Genomic DNA, 17,278 nt, shown 5'->3' with positions numbered 1-17,278 from the left:
CAGGGCAGTTTTCTGTGGATCTAATGAATATTTTTCATTTGCTAGTTTCCCAGCTAGCATGATTGTACTTTACTGAGGATGAGAATCGCTCAAAGTGCTGATATAATTTCCCTATTTAAGGGGAAAATCCCATCCTGAAAGAAATCTAAAGGAATTTGCCCATTTACATAGATCCTCAGCAAACGAAAGTACACAACGGTTTCTGTATACAAGGAAGCTGTACTACTCTGCTCTGCATTCTGCTGCAGTGTTGCTTTGTCACTAACAGCTCATGCATTTATCTCACGCCTGCTAACAACTTCCCTTCGTTCAAACGTTCCAACTCCTTTTTTTAGACTGAAAAGCCAAGCCTTCTGCCTATTTCTGTTCCTGCTGCTACAGTGAAGTGAAGAAGCTTACTTTTGCTGCGTTTACTGTTCGCTTCACTCAACTTCAACACACAAACTCGCTTCATAGGGATTTAACATATAGCAGAAAAAAAGACAAAAAACAAGAAATTAGATCACTATACTCAAAACATGTCTGTTGGGCAAGATTTTCAATGTAATCAGAGTAGTTTATTATTATTATTATTTTTTTTTTTACATAAATCTGCAGCATATGTGAACCTGAAATGCAAGTGAGCAGTTCTCCCATTTATTTTATTTTGAATTTTTTTTTAGCGCAGCAGCATTTTATGCACACTTTAAAAGTACAATACAATCAAAAACAACCTGTCTACATTTTTACGATCCATAATACTTTCAAGTGTCTGCCATACATGATACACTGTGGAGCAAAGACAAATATATTGTCACTTATAAATGGAAAACTCTCTATATATTCACAAAACATTATACAGCCTGGCTTCAACATATTATTTCTTCACCAAAAAAAAAAAGATAGCTCCTTCTTTCAGCACCTTTCATAAAATAAATTCACTTGTACAGTCTCACGGACGAGGATCTCAAAAGCCACTTGGGCTTGTTCCATGCTTTCCGTCGCACTTATTATGTCTAAAAGCATTTGCATGTTGTGTGAAATCTGAAGGCCTTCATTTGAGAAAGAAAAAAAAAAGCACAAATAAAAGATGAAAGATAATGTAATAAAACAAAGTGTGGATAGCAGGAAACAGACTTAGACATCAGAGGTGCGTATGTGAGTGTCCATATCCATGGCAAAGTGTGGGTCTGTGGCAGATTGTTGAGGCTGAGAGTGGTGTCTCTGGCGTATTCTGGACTCAGAGCTCTCCTGTGCATCCGGGAGAGAGGGCAGCGAGCAAAATGTGCTTTCTTTTAACTCTTCATCAACTGAACGAGTGGTTTTCTTAGGGACTGGGGTCCATGGCTGCCAGGACTGTGCTGTGGAGCAGGATTTTATCAGGGGTGGTTTCACCTGACAGCCTGAGCGATAACTCTGTCAGTGAAACAAATAGGAGAAGGTGAAATTGGATACTCCAATAGAAAAAGCCTATTCCTTTTAAGTGTCACTGGCTCTTATAAACTACAAGCTCATATAACAACATATGAATTGTCTCTCCTTTTATTAAATATTTAGATGGCACTAAATTAAAACATATATCTGAGAAATCATATGAAGCAAAACTCCATCCGTCGTTTTCTCATACACATGTATATGACACACCCCTAACACCCTTGACCACAAGTTGCAGGTTGTGGTAAATGAACTCCACCCAAATTTATTCAGGATGGCACTTGTGCAAAGATTTTAAAAATAAAACACAAACACAACCAACAAAGTTGTAGTATTCCTAACAAAATGCATTATTTTTTTTTATGTTTCACAAACAGGATCATACCATTAAACTGGTAGCTGAGAAAGAGATGTAGGAAGTGACCTGTACTTAAGTTTTCCCATCACATCCTTGCACTGATATGAGCTAAAGAATGTTATTTATTTATGTATTTTTATGAATTGTAGGAAAGCTTGAAGGAGGCTGCATGGTCACAGATGCTGAAGGAAATTAAAAAGGAAAAGAGCATTGGTTGAGCTAGAAGTGCCCCCACAAACCGACCTGCTTTTAATCATTAAAAGGATGTGTACTTTAACCATAATGTAGAATAACACTGAGATTTCATATATAATTAACATAAGCATCATTTTTGGGATGAATAAAGCGATTATTATTAAGATGGATGACAACCTGTGGATCCTAGAAACACCACTGCTTGTGATTGGCTTTTATTTTATTCAGAATAAAGCCAATTTTTATTAATAAAAGCACTGCATATATGTGTACTCATTACCTTTGATGGTCCTCTAAAGTCCTGAATTTTTGCTGCAATGTCTTTTATCCAGCCGTTCATTTCTTCAGGTGTGTCCGTCTAGGTTAAAATAAATTCTGAGTTTAACTAAAACACTTTATTATTACCTGTCCACATTCAGCAATCATATCAGTTTAAAACAAGCCAAAGATTTGTTCTCAAAATAAATGAAGTCATTCTTTTATACCTTCAGCATTTTCATTAAAGAAGCATTCAAATAAACGTGAATAAAATCTGCTACAGAATACTTAGCTTTCTGCATCATTAATCGTGCAAAACCCCAAGACTTCCTTTAATGATAAATCTGCACAATGACATATGGGATCTCTTTACTTAGGCTTATGTTTACAAAATGCTTCACAGCTCAACTGAATTACTGTATGATCTAAAAACAGGTGTTTACTCCACGCTTGGGCAACAATCCATTTAGGCAGACATCATTCAAAAACAGTCACATTCAAAATGCACACAGGTGCATAGCATGCATACAGTCTGTTTTTAGGAAGAACAGTAGGAACCAACCTGAATGTAGAAGGTTCTTGCATTTGTGATGATCTCAAAAAGGTTGTCACGGCACAGCAGATCCCTAACAATCAAACAGTTAAAATTATATAAATAGAAGAAGAGTGCTGTTTAAAGTTCAATGGTACTCAGTTATATATAAAACTTGTAAATAAAACTGAGTACCATTAAACTTTATTCAGTTTTGTATAAAATTAGGGGTGCCCCAAAACACTCCTTACATATCACTCCTATACACAGCTTATAAATTCCATAAAAATATAAAACTTCTAAAAACTCTTTTTAAAAAATGTCATGCGGTTTAATGAAGCTGTTTATATATTTTCATTTAGTAATAGCTTTAATTTATGGAAAGAGCCTTCACGATCAGTGCATTTTAACCATCAGTAATTTCTAACCTACAATTTTTAACAATCTTCAAGGCAGAAGTTAGCAACATGACAAGCTGTGTATTTTTTATATTTAACTGAAAAGCAAGGTTGGTAAAGGATCGACTGCTATAGCTGCAATAATTCAGCTGATACCTGGAACAACATTAAAAGTAATAATATAGCAGTATGACATCATTCTTTAATGAATAAAAAAGTAATTGGTGGTAAATTGCTGTTATATAAGAGAAATAAAGCACTTCAGGGTTGTGCTGTCTTAGGAAAACTTCGTAGTGTTCAAGTTATGTTATATTACACCATCCTGCCATTGATTATTTTGGTATCAGCACATTCTGTTGTATTTGATTACTTCCATCCATCCATTTTCTGTGCCGCTTATCCTACACAGGATCACAGGGAAACTAGAGTCTATCCCAGGGGACTAGGGAACAAGGCAGCACATTTACTCAATTTAGAGATGCCGATCAGCCTACAGTAAACTGAGGAAAGAGACCAGAGTACCTGGAGGAGTTGCAGATATTGATGTAATTGTCAACAAGTGATGGTATAAGCAGATAAAACCCACAAGGTTGTACAGGAAACAAATAAACTCGGAGGTGGTAACTTTAACCTTTCTTATTAATTTTCCTTTAACTACACACCCCACAGTGTTTTACCCCTTACATACTGCACCATGACGCCTACTTACCCTGATTTTACAAGGCACTCGTGAACCTTCTGTATGTCCCTCAGCCGAATACTGCGTAACGGATCTTTATCCTACAAGCAAGATGTTTCAATGGTTAATATATTAATTTCATGCCTGAGCCAAACTGTGTTAGTCATTTAAAAGCCAGGACATGTTTACTGTGTCTCACCGTTTCATTTTTATAGTAGCTCACAGTCTGGTCATCTAAAATGAAAAATCTTCTTTTCCAGCTTTTTCTCTGAAACAACACATGGAAACGAAAAGTAGAAGTAAACAGTAAAAGAAAAGCCTTGAGGGGGATTTTACCTAGTTTCATTAGTACTGTAAAAGTCAAATAAGACATGCAGCATTACCACGTTGCCTTGTTTGACGCAGTAGCCTGATCTCACAATGTTTGGCCGTAAACTCTGGCATCTCCTCAGAGTCGTGTGTGGAGCAACTTCATTAGTGAACACATCATCCGATTCGTTCTAGAAATACATACAGCAATATTAATGTTTTGTGTTTATCATGCACTACCACCTGCTCCTAATAAATCCTGTGAAATGTGGAAAATAAAAACACCACAGTGATAAAGAACCTGCTGGACCGGTGTGTGGACAACCACGCCTCCAACTATCTCCGTTTTGTAGGCCTGTCGAGTTGCTGACTGAGCCTGGCTCGTCACAGGGACAGTGTCCGTGCTCTGAGTAACCGGTGCTGGGTTTTTGGGAACCTGAACATGGAATTAAAAAAGGATGTATTTTTAATGTCTTTTTTTTTTTTATCACAAAAATGCATCTGAACAGAAAACACATACAAATAATTACAGCCTTTGTACACCAGGAATTAGAAAGAGTATATTTACATTTAAAACTATTCCCCAAACACAAAATGGTGAAGAGAGGAGCAGTGTGGTCAGAGGACAAAAGAGGAACAGAACGTGTGTACACACACACACACACACACACACACACACACACACACACACACAAACATCCCCCCATGCTAGGGAACCAAATTCAAATCAGCACTTTACTTCCTACTGTGAAGCCCTCAGACACTGAGCCACTGTTCCCTCCAGCAAAAACTGAAGCTCATGTTAAGTGTTAAAACTCATGCCATTCTCACTCAAATGTGTCTACTCTACTCTAAAGTGCTATCTGTTTGTGATAAATTATATATATTTATTGTAAATGACTGTCTATTGTGTATATGAACGTTTTTTGTGTTTTTTCTGTACTGTGTATTGTATATTTCGAATTCTCTGTTGTTGTGCAGTATGTATAAATCAGTGTGTATTGTGTATATTATTTCTTTTTGTTGTAAATTGCATACTGTATATTGTGCAAATTGTGTTGTTTGTTGCTGATCTTGTACTGCAAATAAAGATTCTGATTCTGACTTTGATTCTAACTCTGATTCTGGCTCACATTCTAACTCTGATTCTGGCTCACATTCTAACTCTGATTCTGGCTCACATTCTAACTCTGATTCTGGCTCACATTCTAACTCTGATTCTGGCTCACATTCTAACTGTGACTCTGATTCTGGCTCACATTCTAACTCTGATTCTGGCTCACATTCTAACTCTGATTCTGGCTCACATTCTAACTCTGATTCTGGCTCACATTCTAACTGTGACTCTGATTCTAACTTTGATTCTAACTCTGATTCTAACTTTGATTCTAACTCTGATTCTGGCTCACATTCTAACTCTGATTCTGGCTCACATTCTAACTGTGACTCTGATTCTGGCTCACATTCTAACTCTGATTCTGGCTCACATTCTAACTCTGATTCTGGCTCACATTCTAACTGTGACTCTGATTCTAACTTTGATTCTAACTCTGATTCTGGCTCACATTCTAACTCTGATTCTGGCTCACATTCTAACTGTGACTCTGATTCTAACTTTGATTCTAACTCTGATTCTAACTTTGATTCTAACTCTGATTCTGGCTCACATTCTAACTCTGATTCTGGCTCACATTCTAACTCTGATTCTGGCTCACATTCTAACTCTGATTCTGGCTCACATTCTAACTCTGATTCTGGCTCACATTCTAACTCTGATTCTGGCTCACATTCTAACTCTGATTCTGGCTCACATTCTAACTCTGATTCTGGCTCACATTCTAACTGTGACTCTGATTCTAACTTTGATTCTAACGCTGATTCTGGCTCACATTCTAACTCTGATTCTGGCTCACATTCTAACTGTGACTCTGATTCTAACTTTGATTCTAACTCTGATTCTGGCTCACATTCTAACTCTGATTCTGGCTCACATTCTAACTCTGATTCTGGCTCACATTATAACTCTGATTCTGGCTCACATTATAACTCTGATTCTGGCTCACATTATAACTCTGATTCTGGCTCACATTATAACTCTGATTCTGGCTCACATTCTAACTCTGATTCTGGCTCACATTCTAACTCTGATTCTGGCTCACATTCTAACTGTGACTCTGATTCTAACTTTGATTCTAACTCTGATTCTGGCTCACATTCTAACTCTGATTCTGGCTCACATTCTAACTGTGACTCTGATTCTAACTTTGATTCTAACTCTGATTCTGGCTCACATTCTAACTCTGATTCTGGCTCACATTCTAACTGTGACTCTGATTCTAACTCTGATTCTGGCTCACATTCTAACTCTGATTCTGGCTCACATTCTAACTCTGACTCTGATTCTAACTTTGATTCTAACTCTGATTCTGGCTCACATTCTAACTCTGACTCTGATTCTAACTTTGATTCTAGCTCTGATTCTGGCTCACATTCTAACTTAGATTCTAACTCACATTCTAATTCTGATTTAAACTCTGATTCTGATTCTAAGATTCTAACTATGATTCTGGCTCACATTCTAACTCTGATTCTGACTCACATTCTAACTGATTCTAACTCTGATTCTGACTCACATTCTAACTGATTCTAACTCACATTCTAACTGATTCTAACTATGATTCTGGCTCACATTCTAACTCTGATTCTGACTCACATTCTAACTGATTCTAACTCTGATTCTAACTCACATTCTAACTGATACTAACTCTGATTCTGACTCACATTCTAACTGATTCTAACTCTGATTCTGACTCACATTCTAACTGATTCTAACTCACATTCTAACTGATTCTAACTATGATTCTGGCTCACATTCTAACTCTGATTCTGACTCACATTCTAACTGATTCTAACTCTGATTCTAACTCACATTCTAACTGATTCTAACTCTGATTCTGACTCACATTCTAACTGATTCTAACTCTGATTCCGGTTCACATTCTAAATCTGATTCTGGATCACATTCTAACTCTGATTCTGATTCCAAGTCTAAATCTGACTCTGATTCTGGCTCACATTCTAATTCTGATTCTAACTCTGATTCTAACTTTGATTCTAACTCTGATTCTGCCTCATATTCTAACTCTTATTCTTATTCGAACTCTGATTCTAACTTTATTCTGTCTCTGATTCTGATTCTAACTTTGATTCTCTCTCTGACTCTTATTCTAACTTTGATTCTGACTCTGGCTCTAATTCTGGCTCTGATTCTAACTCTCATTCTGACTCTCATTCTGAATTATTATGACTCTGAAGAAATCCTAATCTAATTGTGTTTTACTGAAAGAACTGTGTTACAACAGCACAAGAGACACACAAAAAACAAAACAAAACAATGCACTGAGTGTGTGTTTGTCTTACTGTAATTTTAGTGGCCTTATTCAAGGCGATCACCCACTCCTTTAAGTCCATGGCATCGTTGGCTTGCAGGAAGTACCGCCGAGACAGAGCATTTATCACTGTGTGTAACAACATGTGTTATTTATATTAAATGTGTTCACGTATGAAACAGACCAGACAAGTGTCACTTACCAAAGCAAAACTCAGTCTTGGGTTTCTGTTTGACAGAGACTTCGCCAACCTTTAAACAGTTAAGAAGTTATAAAGATAGGAAGGAAAAAAAGAAAAAGAAAACATGTTAGACAGAGTATATTGAATATATACCGCTATACACTGCTGATTTTATGGGGATGTTCTTTGGATCAACAGTGTTGTAAGTGCAGGGTATTTCTTATTTGCTTCTAGGTCACTGTTTTAATACATTAAACCACATCAAACTGTTTATTATAATATATATATATGTATATATATATATATATATATATATATATATATATATATATATATATATATATATATATAATGGTGAAGGCATAATTTCTATATATCTATCTTTTGATAGTATGTGGTAGTTATTATCTGTAGTATGGTAGAAATATGACCAATATTCTTGGTCTCCATTTTAACACTATACTGCTGTTAAACTGTTTCCCCATGATTTATTTCTATACAGCTGAAAACTTAAACTTAAAGTGAGAATTAATAAGCTTCTTTTTGATTACTGTTTTTTTTTTTTCTTTGGGTGGTGAATAGTGCTTAGCACAGTGTAAATGCATGAGAGATTCTGTGTTCCTCAGTTTCTGTCTTGGTACATTACAGCAGCTTAAAAACTGTTAAGCCTTTTCAAATATCCTATAGTATCTAAACTCTGTCCATGGCCACGTGTAATGCCATGAATGCAAGTTGCCTTCATTTCCATTTAGGCAAATTTTGCAAGGCTCAACTTGGAGTCCATCAGTGAAGTATACAAATTAAGCTATAACTTTTTTTTTTTTTTTTTTAGTACAACTGTATAGTCTCAAAGAACATCAAGATCCTTGCTATGCAATCTTTTTATATTGCACCTACTGTAATAATAATAATAATAATAATAATAATAACCTTTGAAATGTAACTCAGCTTCACACTTCCAACAGAGTCTGCTCCCTCTGGCAAATTCTGCTCCCAAGAAGACATTTAAGATGGTTTAGGAGCAATACATTGTACACCTCTGCAAAAAAAAAAAAAAAACTTCCTGCACTATTAATAATAAAGAGATTGTCTCTACCTGTGGATTGTCCATGTACCAGACCAGAGAGTTACGCGGCGTGTCCAAGATGAAGTAACGCCGGTAAAACTTGCCGCTGTTCTCATTTTCCTCAACGTCCAAAAATCCACAGATGCGATTGTGTCTGTCCAGGTAAGGCATGTCCCAGAACTACCGGAAGCAACAAAGTGAGCTGTTAACGCCTCCGCGCGCGTATATGCGTGCGCGCACGTGGGCATAAACAATTGCACGTCACACAAATGTACAGAGCCCGAGCTGCCACTCGAGGCCGTGCGTTACAACCTGGAAAGAACACTGGCTTAAAAATAGACATTCATAAAGCAAAAAAAAAAAAAAAAATGCAACTTGTCATGTTACTGAGAAACCAGAATACATATAGTCCTTGTCCTGATCACACACATACACCACGTGTGTGTGTGTGTGTGATCAGGAAGACTCGTATTTGGCTTGTTAAGTACTCAAATGTTATACACAGCTATGCAATACAGTGGAATGCTGCAATAAGTTTACCATCCTACCCTGTTAGTCAAACGTTTATTTTATTTAATTTTTTTTTATTTGTTACTATTATACCCTCATTGGGGACTTAAATGAGGATCCTAGAATCGCCCCTCCAAAGCACTGTACACCTTCCCTTAAATTATAAATAAACATGTCCTATGTTATAAATTAAAATTATCACCAAAATAATAGTAGCTCTGCTCAGCTTTGATCTGATAAATGAGAAAGGTGCAAGTTGCAATAAGTGTCGCTGCCCTGCACCATTGCTCAAGCTACTCCTTTCTCTATAAGTCACCATTTGCATTTATGCAAACCATGCTTTTGAGGTAAATTTCCATTAAAGGGCACATAACCTTTATTTACAGAACTCTTTCATATTCTCTTCGATCAAAGTATAGTCATGAAACGCATACAAACCCTACCAAACAGTAGTGAGGAGTGTGTAAAGAAGAAACACGATTATAACATATTCCATAATAATGATTTGTGCACACAGTCATTGTCTTAAATAGCACACTATACATGCACCACATTCTTTGTAATACATACTATAGATGTACTGATATATTGATGAATAATCATATCAGAGCCCGTATGTGCTAGATCGGTAGCATGTTCGATCTGATATATCTTCTGATCCACTGATATAATTCATGTTGTTGACTGGACAGGACACAACCCACCTTTAAAACACATTGCCATTACACCTGAGATGTTTTTCAATCTATTATTGATGTATTAAAATGGCCACTACTATTTATGTCCTTTCAACTCACCAAGCTTACATGTTTCATATAATACATAAGGCGCACAACACTACAGGGCATGCTGTTCGAGTAAAACAATCAACAACGGGGTAGAGGAAACAGAGGTGGTGTGCCAACCCCAAAGTATCCCGATGCCTCTACAAGATACATTCAATGTTGTGTCTCTGCAATACAAGGTAATACATTTACATCATAATTTATATCCAGTGCTACACTTCCTGACAGAAGGCTGTTAAAAATAGCACGTTACCATAGAATACCACAGGTAGTACCGGGAGTGTGTGGTTGGCACCCAGCCCTTGAACGAGTGGTGAAGTATTTTCTGCACTTCAACCAGGAAGCTTCCTGAAATTTCCCTATCTGCTTACAGTCTATGCAAAACTGGTTGAGCTGAAGATCTGCGAACCTCTTGTAGCCACTAGACAAAACTGCCTGCAGCATTTCCATCAGATAGTACACTCTCAACTCTGTACATTTTAGTACACGTGTCTTTCTTTGTCAATGTAGTGCACACCCTCGCGTGTATACCACTTGTACATGTCGTTTAACAAAAACCTTTACTCTGAAAACTAATTACTCTTACTAAGTCTATTTATGTACTGTAAATTATTACCAGAATATAATATATACAAAGACACATATCAGATCTACAAAATAAGTACCCTGGAGTGTACGGTCCTCGCTGCAAGTTTCAGTACTGTCTTTCCAAGAATGCACTCTAAAGGATAATGAGCTTGAAGAGACCAGTCTTCAGTGAATTCCTTCAACCGAGAAGCATCCAGAAATCCTTATCTGCTTAAACAGTATGCAAAAAAAGTAAGTCATGAAGGATTTTAAGTGCGTACTTAGACACTATCTAAACCCAAACTGCTTTATAGAAGCTGCTCGGCAGCTGAAGAGACCAACAGTCCGTGAGGGGTGACATCTAATATACCAAACTAAACAGCAAACATGTGGCGCTTACATAATACAAGGAAGCATTCTACATAAGTGCTGAATAGAAATATTAATATTTTACAGACTAAATATTCAGGATTCATCTCTATCCAGATTCCACGCATGTTTCATGTCTGATGAAATGAGTACTGAGATGAGTACTACCATGCTAAGGAGTGATGAATCCAGATGAGTATATTACACCATTTGGGATGTAGCTTGCCACGTTTTAAGCTTAAAGTTTAAACGTCTGCAGCGAAACAAGTGCCTAAGATCAAAGAGGAGGTGGAAAAGTGACGTCACTAGTCAGGATTGGGAACAGGACTGACGTTCCTCCTGAACCTCAAGTTCACTAAACTGCCACACCTTAATATGAGCTCGCTGCTTAGACACACACATACACATAGAAAGTGTGTGTGTGTGTGTGTGAGAGAGAGAGAGCCAGAGAGAGAGAGCCTGACTTACTGATTGTGCCTGGTTTGTTTTAGTCCTGGATCCTCCGGCTACACTGTTACCAGTCGCGAGCGCCGCTGAATGTCATGGTACTGAGGATTAAATACGTGTTTTGGAGCAAGACCCGGAGAGTTAGCGTTAGCACATGATAGCAGTGACATGGCTTTTTCCGGGTTGACTGCCGTTGAGTTAAAACCAAAACCGCGCATCCGGTTGTGTGCACTTCGTTCTATACAGAAAGAGGAACACGAAGAGTGGCACATATTTAAAAACACACTCTTAACTCCACATGGACACACACACTGCAACTTAATGGAACAAACACTGTGCAATAAAGTACATGGGCAGGTTTTCTCTGTCACTTTGAAGGATGATGGGTTCAAGTGTGTGTAGACAACTTTATATTCTCCTTTTCTGTATGAAACGTTGCTCATACGCAATTTCGGTGCTTAAGATGCGTCTTGTCATTTGCACATGAACGCGCAAACACTGCGTGGAAGCGCAATACATGTGGCTCAGACTTTTTGGTGACATCCTTTATTTGTCAGGTTTTGTGGCACCAAAACAAACTTGTGTGCGCAACCTCTCGCATCAAACAAGCCACAAACATTTTCCTTAACGGAATACCACAGTAGAGCGCAGACAAAAACATCAACAACACTCGAAATCTCTCCATTACGAAGCCACTTCCTCAGTAGTGAAGTGTCGAATGTCGGCTCTTTGAGTCGGCTCTTTTAGATGAAGTCGCGTATATGAATCTTTTTTTTCTTTCTTTCATGAAGGCAATGCTGTTAGTTTTGAACGGTAGATTTAAGTGAAATGTTTCAAAGAAAGTCTCTTTTCAACATCTGAGCTGTGCATTAGTGTAAAAGGTGAGACGTGGGTTTGACTCAGCTGTGTGTCATGGAAGATCCGCTGCACTAGTCACGTGTGTTGGGTGAGCCGAATGGAAATGACTCTTTCTAATGACGCACGACACATGCAGCAGAGCATTCGTGCGTGTTTTGCTCGACGTTGCATACATGTCGATTGAACGATTATTTAAATCGCACCAGTTATGCCGTTCTGTTCTTTATATAAGTTTTCATAACACTTTCAGCCATAATTAAGCTCTGTCACAGTTCCAAATCGCAACCCTTGTTGTGACACGTGTGAGAGCCAGAAGAGTCGACTCTTATAAAAGAACTGAGTCAAATAATATGCCTCACTAAAAGAGTCGAATCGAACTCGAATCGGTTTCTATTCTATAATTATTTTTTTAAGCAAATAAATTGCATGATGTACTTTTGGATTTGGTTTTAACTGCCCGCAATTATATATAGATATGCTAATAAATATTATAAACACTCATTAGCAATGGACACTTGGACACTCACGGTCCAATTCATTAATCCAGTAATATGCGGTTTTTATTTTTATAATACACAAGGAGTTAAGCATTACCTGGCGTGCTGAAACATGACAATAATCAAGGAAAGGGATTTGTGTCATGTAACGCCTTTAAGTTTATTTCCTGTTATCATTTTTTCCTGATTTCAGCCCATCTAAAGTGTGCAAACCTTTCTACATCTCGGTGAGTTCTTTATTACATTCATATCATGATTTATCTCCAGAAACATACACACAGTAGGCTGTTAAAAATAGCAGTGTTAGTATATGAGGAGTATGATAGAGAATATTCTGCATCTTTTGCTTGCTGAAGATGCACGGGGTGTACAGCATTAGGTGAGCTGATAGGAAAACTGTATCTTCTTAATGAAGCACAGATGCATAAAATGCATCTCAGGTGAAACCAAGGTTGATAACCTTTCAAGTACATACTATTGTTGGACACACAGTATGAAAATATATAGGTATTCAGACAAAAAAAATCTTAAAAAAAAATTAAAAGGTAAATTTTTGTTATTTAATATACACTGATCAGACACAACCTGAGCACTGAGAGGTGAAGTAAATAACACTGATTATCTCCTCATCATGGCACCTGTTAGTGGGTGGGATATATTAGGCAGCAAGTGAACATTTTGTCCTCAAAGTTGATGTGTAAAAATAGGCAAGCATAAGGATTTGAGTGAGTTTGACAAATTGTGATGGGTAGACGACTGGATCGGAGCATCTCCAAAACTGCAGCTCTTGTGGCGAGTTCCCGGTCTGCAGTGGTCAGTATCTATCAAAATTGTTATTTAAGTTCTATAAGTCCTTTAAGTCCTGTAAGTATCCTTAAAGTCCTGTAAGTTGTGAGGTGGGGCCCGTGGAAGACTTACAGGACTTAAAGGATCTGCTGCTAACATCTTGGTGGCAGATGCCACAAGCACACCTTCAGAGATCTAGTGGAGTCCATGCCTGCATGGGTCAGGGCTGTTTTGGCAGCAAAAGGGGGACCAACACAATATTAGGCAGGCGGTCATAATGTTATGCCTGATCAGTGTACTTCTAGTGCATATATCCACTTTATATTTACACACATAATCTTTTGATTTTCTGCTATAAATATGAAACAAAATAATAATAATAATAATGATAATAAAAAAAAATAATTATACACTATATTGCCAAAAGTATTTGCTCACCCATCCAAATAATCAGAATCAGGTGTTCCAATCACTTCCATGGCCGCAGGTGTATAAAATCAAGCACCTAGGCATGCAGACTGTTTTTACAAACATTTGTGAAAGAATGGGTCGCTCTCAGGAGCTCAGTGAATTCCAGCGTGGAACTGTGATAGGATGCCACCTGTGCAACAAATCCAGTCGTGAAATTTCCTCGCTCCTAAATATTCCACAGTCAACTGTCAGCTGTATTATAAGAACGTGGAAGTGTTTGGGAACGACAGCAACTCAGCCACGAAGTGGTAGGCCACGTAAACTGACGGAGCGGGGTCAGCGGATGCTGAGGCGCATAGTGCGAAGAGGTCGCCAACTTTCTGCAGAGTCAATCGCTACAGACCTCCAAACTTCATGTGGCCTTCAGATTAGCTCAAGAACAGTGCGCAGAGAGCTTCATGGAATGGGTTTCCATGGCCGAGCAGCTGCATCCAAGCCATACATCACCAAGTGCAATGCAAAGCGTCGGATGCAGTGGTGTAAAGCACGCCGCCACTGGACTCTAGAGCAGTGGAGACGCGTTCTCTGGAGTGACGAATCGCGCTTCTCCATCTGGCAATCTGATGGACGAGTCTGGGTTTGGCGGTTGCCAGGAGAACGGTACTTGTCTGACTGCATTGTGCCAAGTGTAAAGTTTGGTGGAGGGGGGATTATGGTGTGGGGTTGTTTTTCAGGAGCTGGGCTTGGCCCCTTAGTTCCAGTGAAAGGAACTCTGAATGCTTCAGCATACCAAGACATTTTGGACAATTCCATGCTCCCAACTTTGTGGGAACAGTTTGGAGCTGGCCCCTTCCTCTTCCAACATGACTGTGCACCAGTGCACAAAGCAAGGTCCTTAAAGACATGGATGACAGAGTCTGGTGTGGATGAACTTCACTGGGCTGCACAGAGTCCTGACCTCAACCCGATAGAACACCTTTGGGATGAATTAGAGTGGAGACTGAGAGCCAGGCCTTCTCGTCCAACATCAGTGTGTGACCTCACAAATGCGCTGCTGGAAGAATGGTCAAAAATTCCCATAAACACACTCCTAAACCTTGTGGACAGCCTTCCCAGAAGATTTGAAGCTGTTATACACTATATTGCCAAAAGTATTCGCTCACCTGCCTTGACTCGCATATGAACTTAAGTGACATCCCATTCCTAATCCATAGGGTTCAATATGACGTCGGTCCACCCTTTGCAGCTATAACAGCTTCAACTCTTCTGGGATCCACAATGTTTAGGAGTGTGTTTATGGGAATTTTTGACCATTCTTCCAGAAGCTTGGAATTGTCCAAAATGTCTTGGTATACTGAAGCATTCAGAGTTCCTTTCACTGGAACTAAGGGGCCAAGCCCAGCTCCTGAAAAACAACCCCACACCATAATCCCCCCTCCACCAAACTTTACATTTGGCACAACGCAGTCAGACAAGTACCGTTCTCCTGGCAACCACCAAACCCAGACTCGTCCATCAGATTGCCAGATGGAGAAGCGCGATTCGTCACTCCAGAGAACGCGTCTCCACTGCTCTAGAGTCCAGTGGCGGCGTGCTTTACACCACTGCATCCGACGCTTTGCATTGCACTTGGTGATGTATGGCTTGGATGCAGCTGCTCGGCCATGGAAACCCATTCCATGAAGCTCTCTGCGCACTGTTCTTGAGCTAATCTGAAGGCCACATGAAGTTTGGAGGTCTGTAGCGATTGACTCTGCAGAAAGTTGACGACCTCTTCGCACTATGCGCCTCAGCATCCGCTGACCCCGCTCCGTCAGTTTACGTGGCCTACCACTTCGTGGCTGAGTTGCTGTCGTTCCCAAACACTTCCATGTTCTTATAATACAGCTGACAGTTGACTGTGGAATATTTAGGAGCGAGGAAATTTCACGACTGGATTTGTTGCACAGGTGGCATCCTATCACAGTTCCACGCTGGAATTCACTGAGCTCCTGAGAGCGACCCATTCTTTCACAAATGTTTGTAAAAACAGTCTGCATGCCTAGGTGATTGGGTTTATACACATGTGGCCATGGAAGTGATTGGAACACCTGATTCTGATTATTTGGATGGGTGAGCGAATACTTTTGGCAATATAATGTAGCTGCAAAGGGTGGACCGACGTCATATTGAACCCTATGGATTAGGAATGGGATGTCACTTAAGTTCATATGCGAGTCAAGGCAGGTGAGCGAATACTTTTGGCAATATAGTGTATATAAACCTGATTGGGAAAAAGTATATTTCATACAAGTAGCAATCTTGATAAAGGGGAAGAAACCTTGAAATCGTGAGTCCATCAGAGAGAATCTTTTATTGTACAAATTCAAAAAACATTTAAGGGATGAAACGTGTTAAATAACAAATAACAAAACCTAAATTTCAGTCAGTGTCAGAAGATTTACTTCCCCTCTCTTGTATGTCAAGTCAAGTTATTTTTAGTTGTCATTCCTCTATGTAGCTTGCATGCACTGGAATGAAATGTCATTCTGAATGACAATTTATGAGTGACAATTACTTATATTAATATTAAGCGATCACTAAACACAAGATCGCTAAAACTGATACATGGCAGAAGTTAAACACCTCTAAGGTTAAATTCCACGAGCCAGTGGTGGATGTTTCATATGTTGAAACAATTGATTATATGTAACTCACATAATAACTCTTTACAATTGTGGAGAGCAGAAAAGCAACTCAACATGCCCAAAACATCAAACCTTGAAGAGAACAGGCCAGAAGAGCAGAAGACCACATCTAATTCCACTTGTTTCAACCAAGAACAGGAATCTGAGGCTATCATGGGCACTGTCGATGATAGCATGATAAGTTTTTTCCACTAGTATTATTTCTGATGAATTTTGTGCATGATGTTATGCATTGTACTGCTGCTGGTTAACTGGACAAATGAGCAGGTGTCTAGATGTTCCTAATAAAGTGAAGAGGGAGTGGATTTATATTTAGACTAATCTCAAATAATTTTAAGCATTTATTTCTTAAAAGAAGCGAAATTATCTGCCAATAGAGCAAAATTTAAAGATTGTAAATTTAAAGACATGTAAAGTAAAATGTCCTAAAAAATGTTTGATTTATTGTAATGTTATAGCAAATACTAGCTAAATGTGTGGGTAGCTGAAGTGGTTAAGGCTCTGGGTGGTTGACTGGAAGAGCGGGGTTCAAGCCCCAGCACCGCCAAGCTGCCACCAGAGGCCTTTGAGCAAGGGGCCCAGC

The 17,278-nt window shown here is 38.8% G+C and overlaps 1 protein-coding gene across 2 annotated transcripts; it reads right to left on the bottom strand.

The window, feature by feature from the left end:
- Positions 1 to 624: 624 nt before the first annotated feature.
- On the bottom strand, positions 625 to 11,687 carry plekha2 (pleckstrin homology domain containing A2). Of its 2 annotated transcripts, XM_058390709.1 has the most exons (13): positions 11,478 to 11,687; positions 10,739 to 10,868; positions 8,809 to 8,958; positions 8,643 to 8,699; positions 7,734 to 7,782; positions 7,563 to 7,660; positions 4,444 to 4,578; positions 4,217 to 4,333; positions 4,033 to 4,101; positions 3,864 to 3,934; positions 2,787 to 2,850; positions 2,247 to 2,324; positions 625 to 1,395 (listed from the first exon to the last, which is right to left on the bottom strand). In XM_058390709.1, the coding sequence occupies exons 3-13, from the start codon at positions 8,947 to 8,949 to the stop codon at positions 1,117 to 1,119; spliced, it is 1,158 nt and encodes a 385-aa protein (XP_058246692.1). In that variant the 5' UTR covers positions 8,950 to 8,958; positions 10,739 to 10,868; positions 11,478 to 11,687; the 3' UTR covers positions 625 to 1,116. The 2 variants fall into 2 exon arrangements, with proteins under 2 accessions (XP_058246692.1, XP_058246691.1); XM_058390708.1 differs by lacking the exon at positions 10,739 to 10,868 and having other exon boundaries at positions 11,478 to 11,685.
- Between the last annotated feature and the right edge of the window lie 5,591 nt (positions 11,688 to 17,278).

This window comes from Hemibagrus wyckioides, linkage group LG05 (genome assembly GCF_019097595.1).
Source record: "Hemibagrus wyckioides isolate EC202008001 linkage group LG05, SWU_Hwy_1.0, whole genome shotgun sequence".
NCBI lineage: Eukaryota > Metazoa > Chordata > Actinopteri > Siluriformes > Bagridae > Hemibagrus > Hemibagrus wyckioides.
Note: the sequence above shows the minus strand (reverse complement) of the source record. Positions and strands in the feature narration are given on the sequence as shown.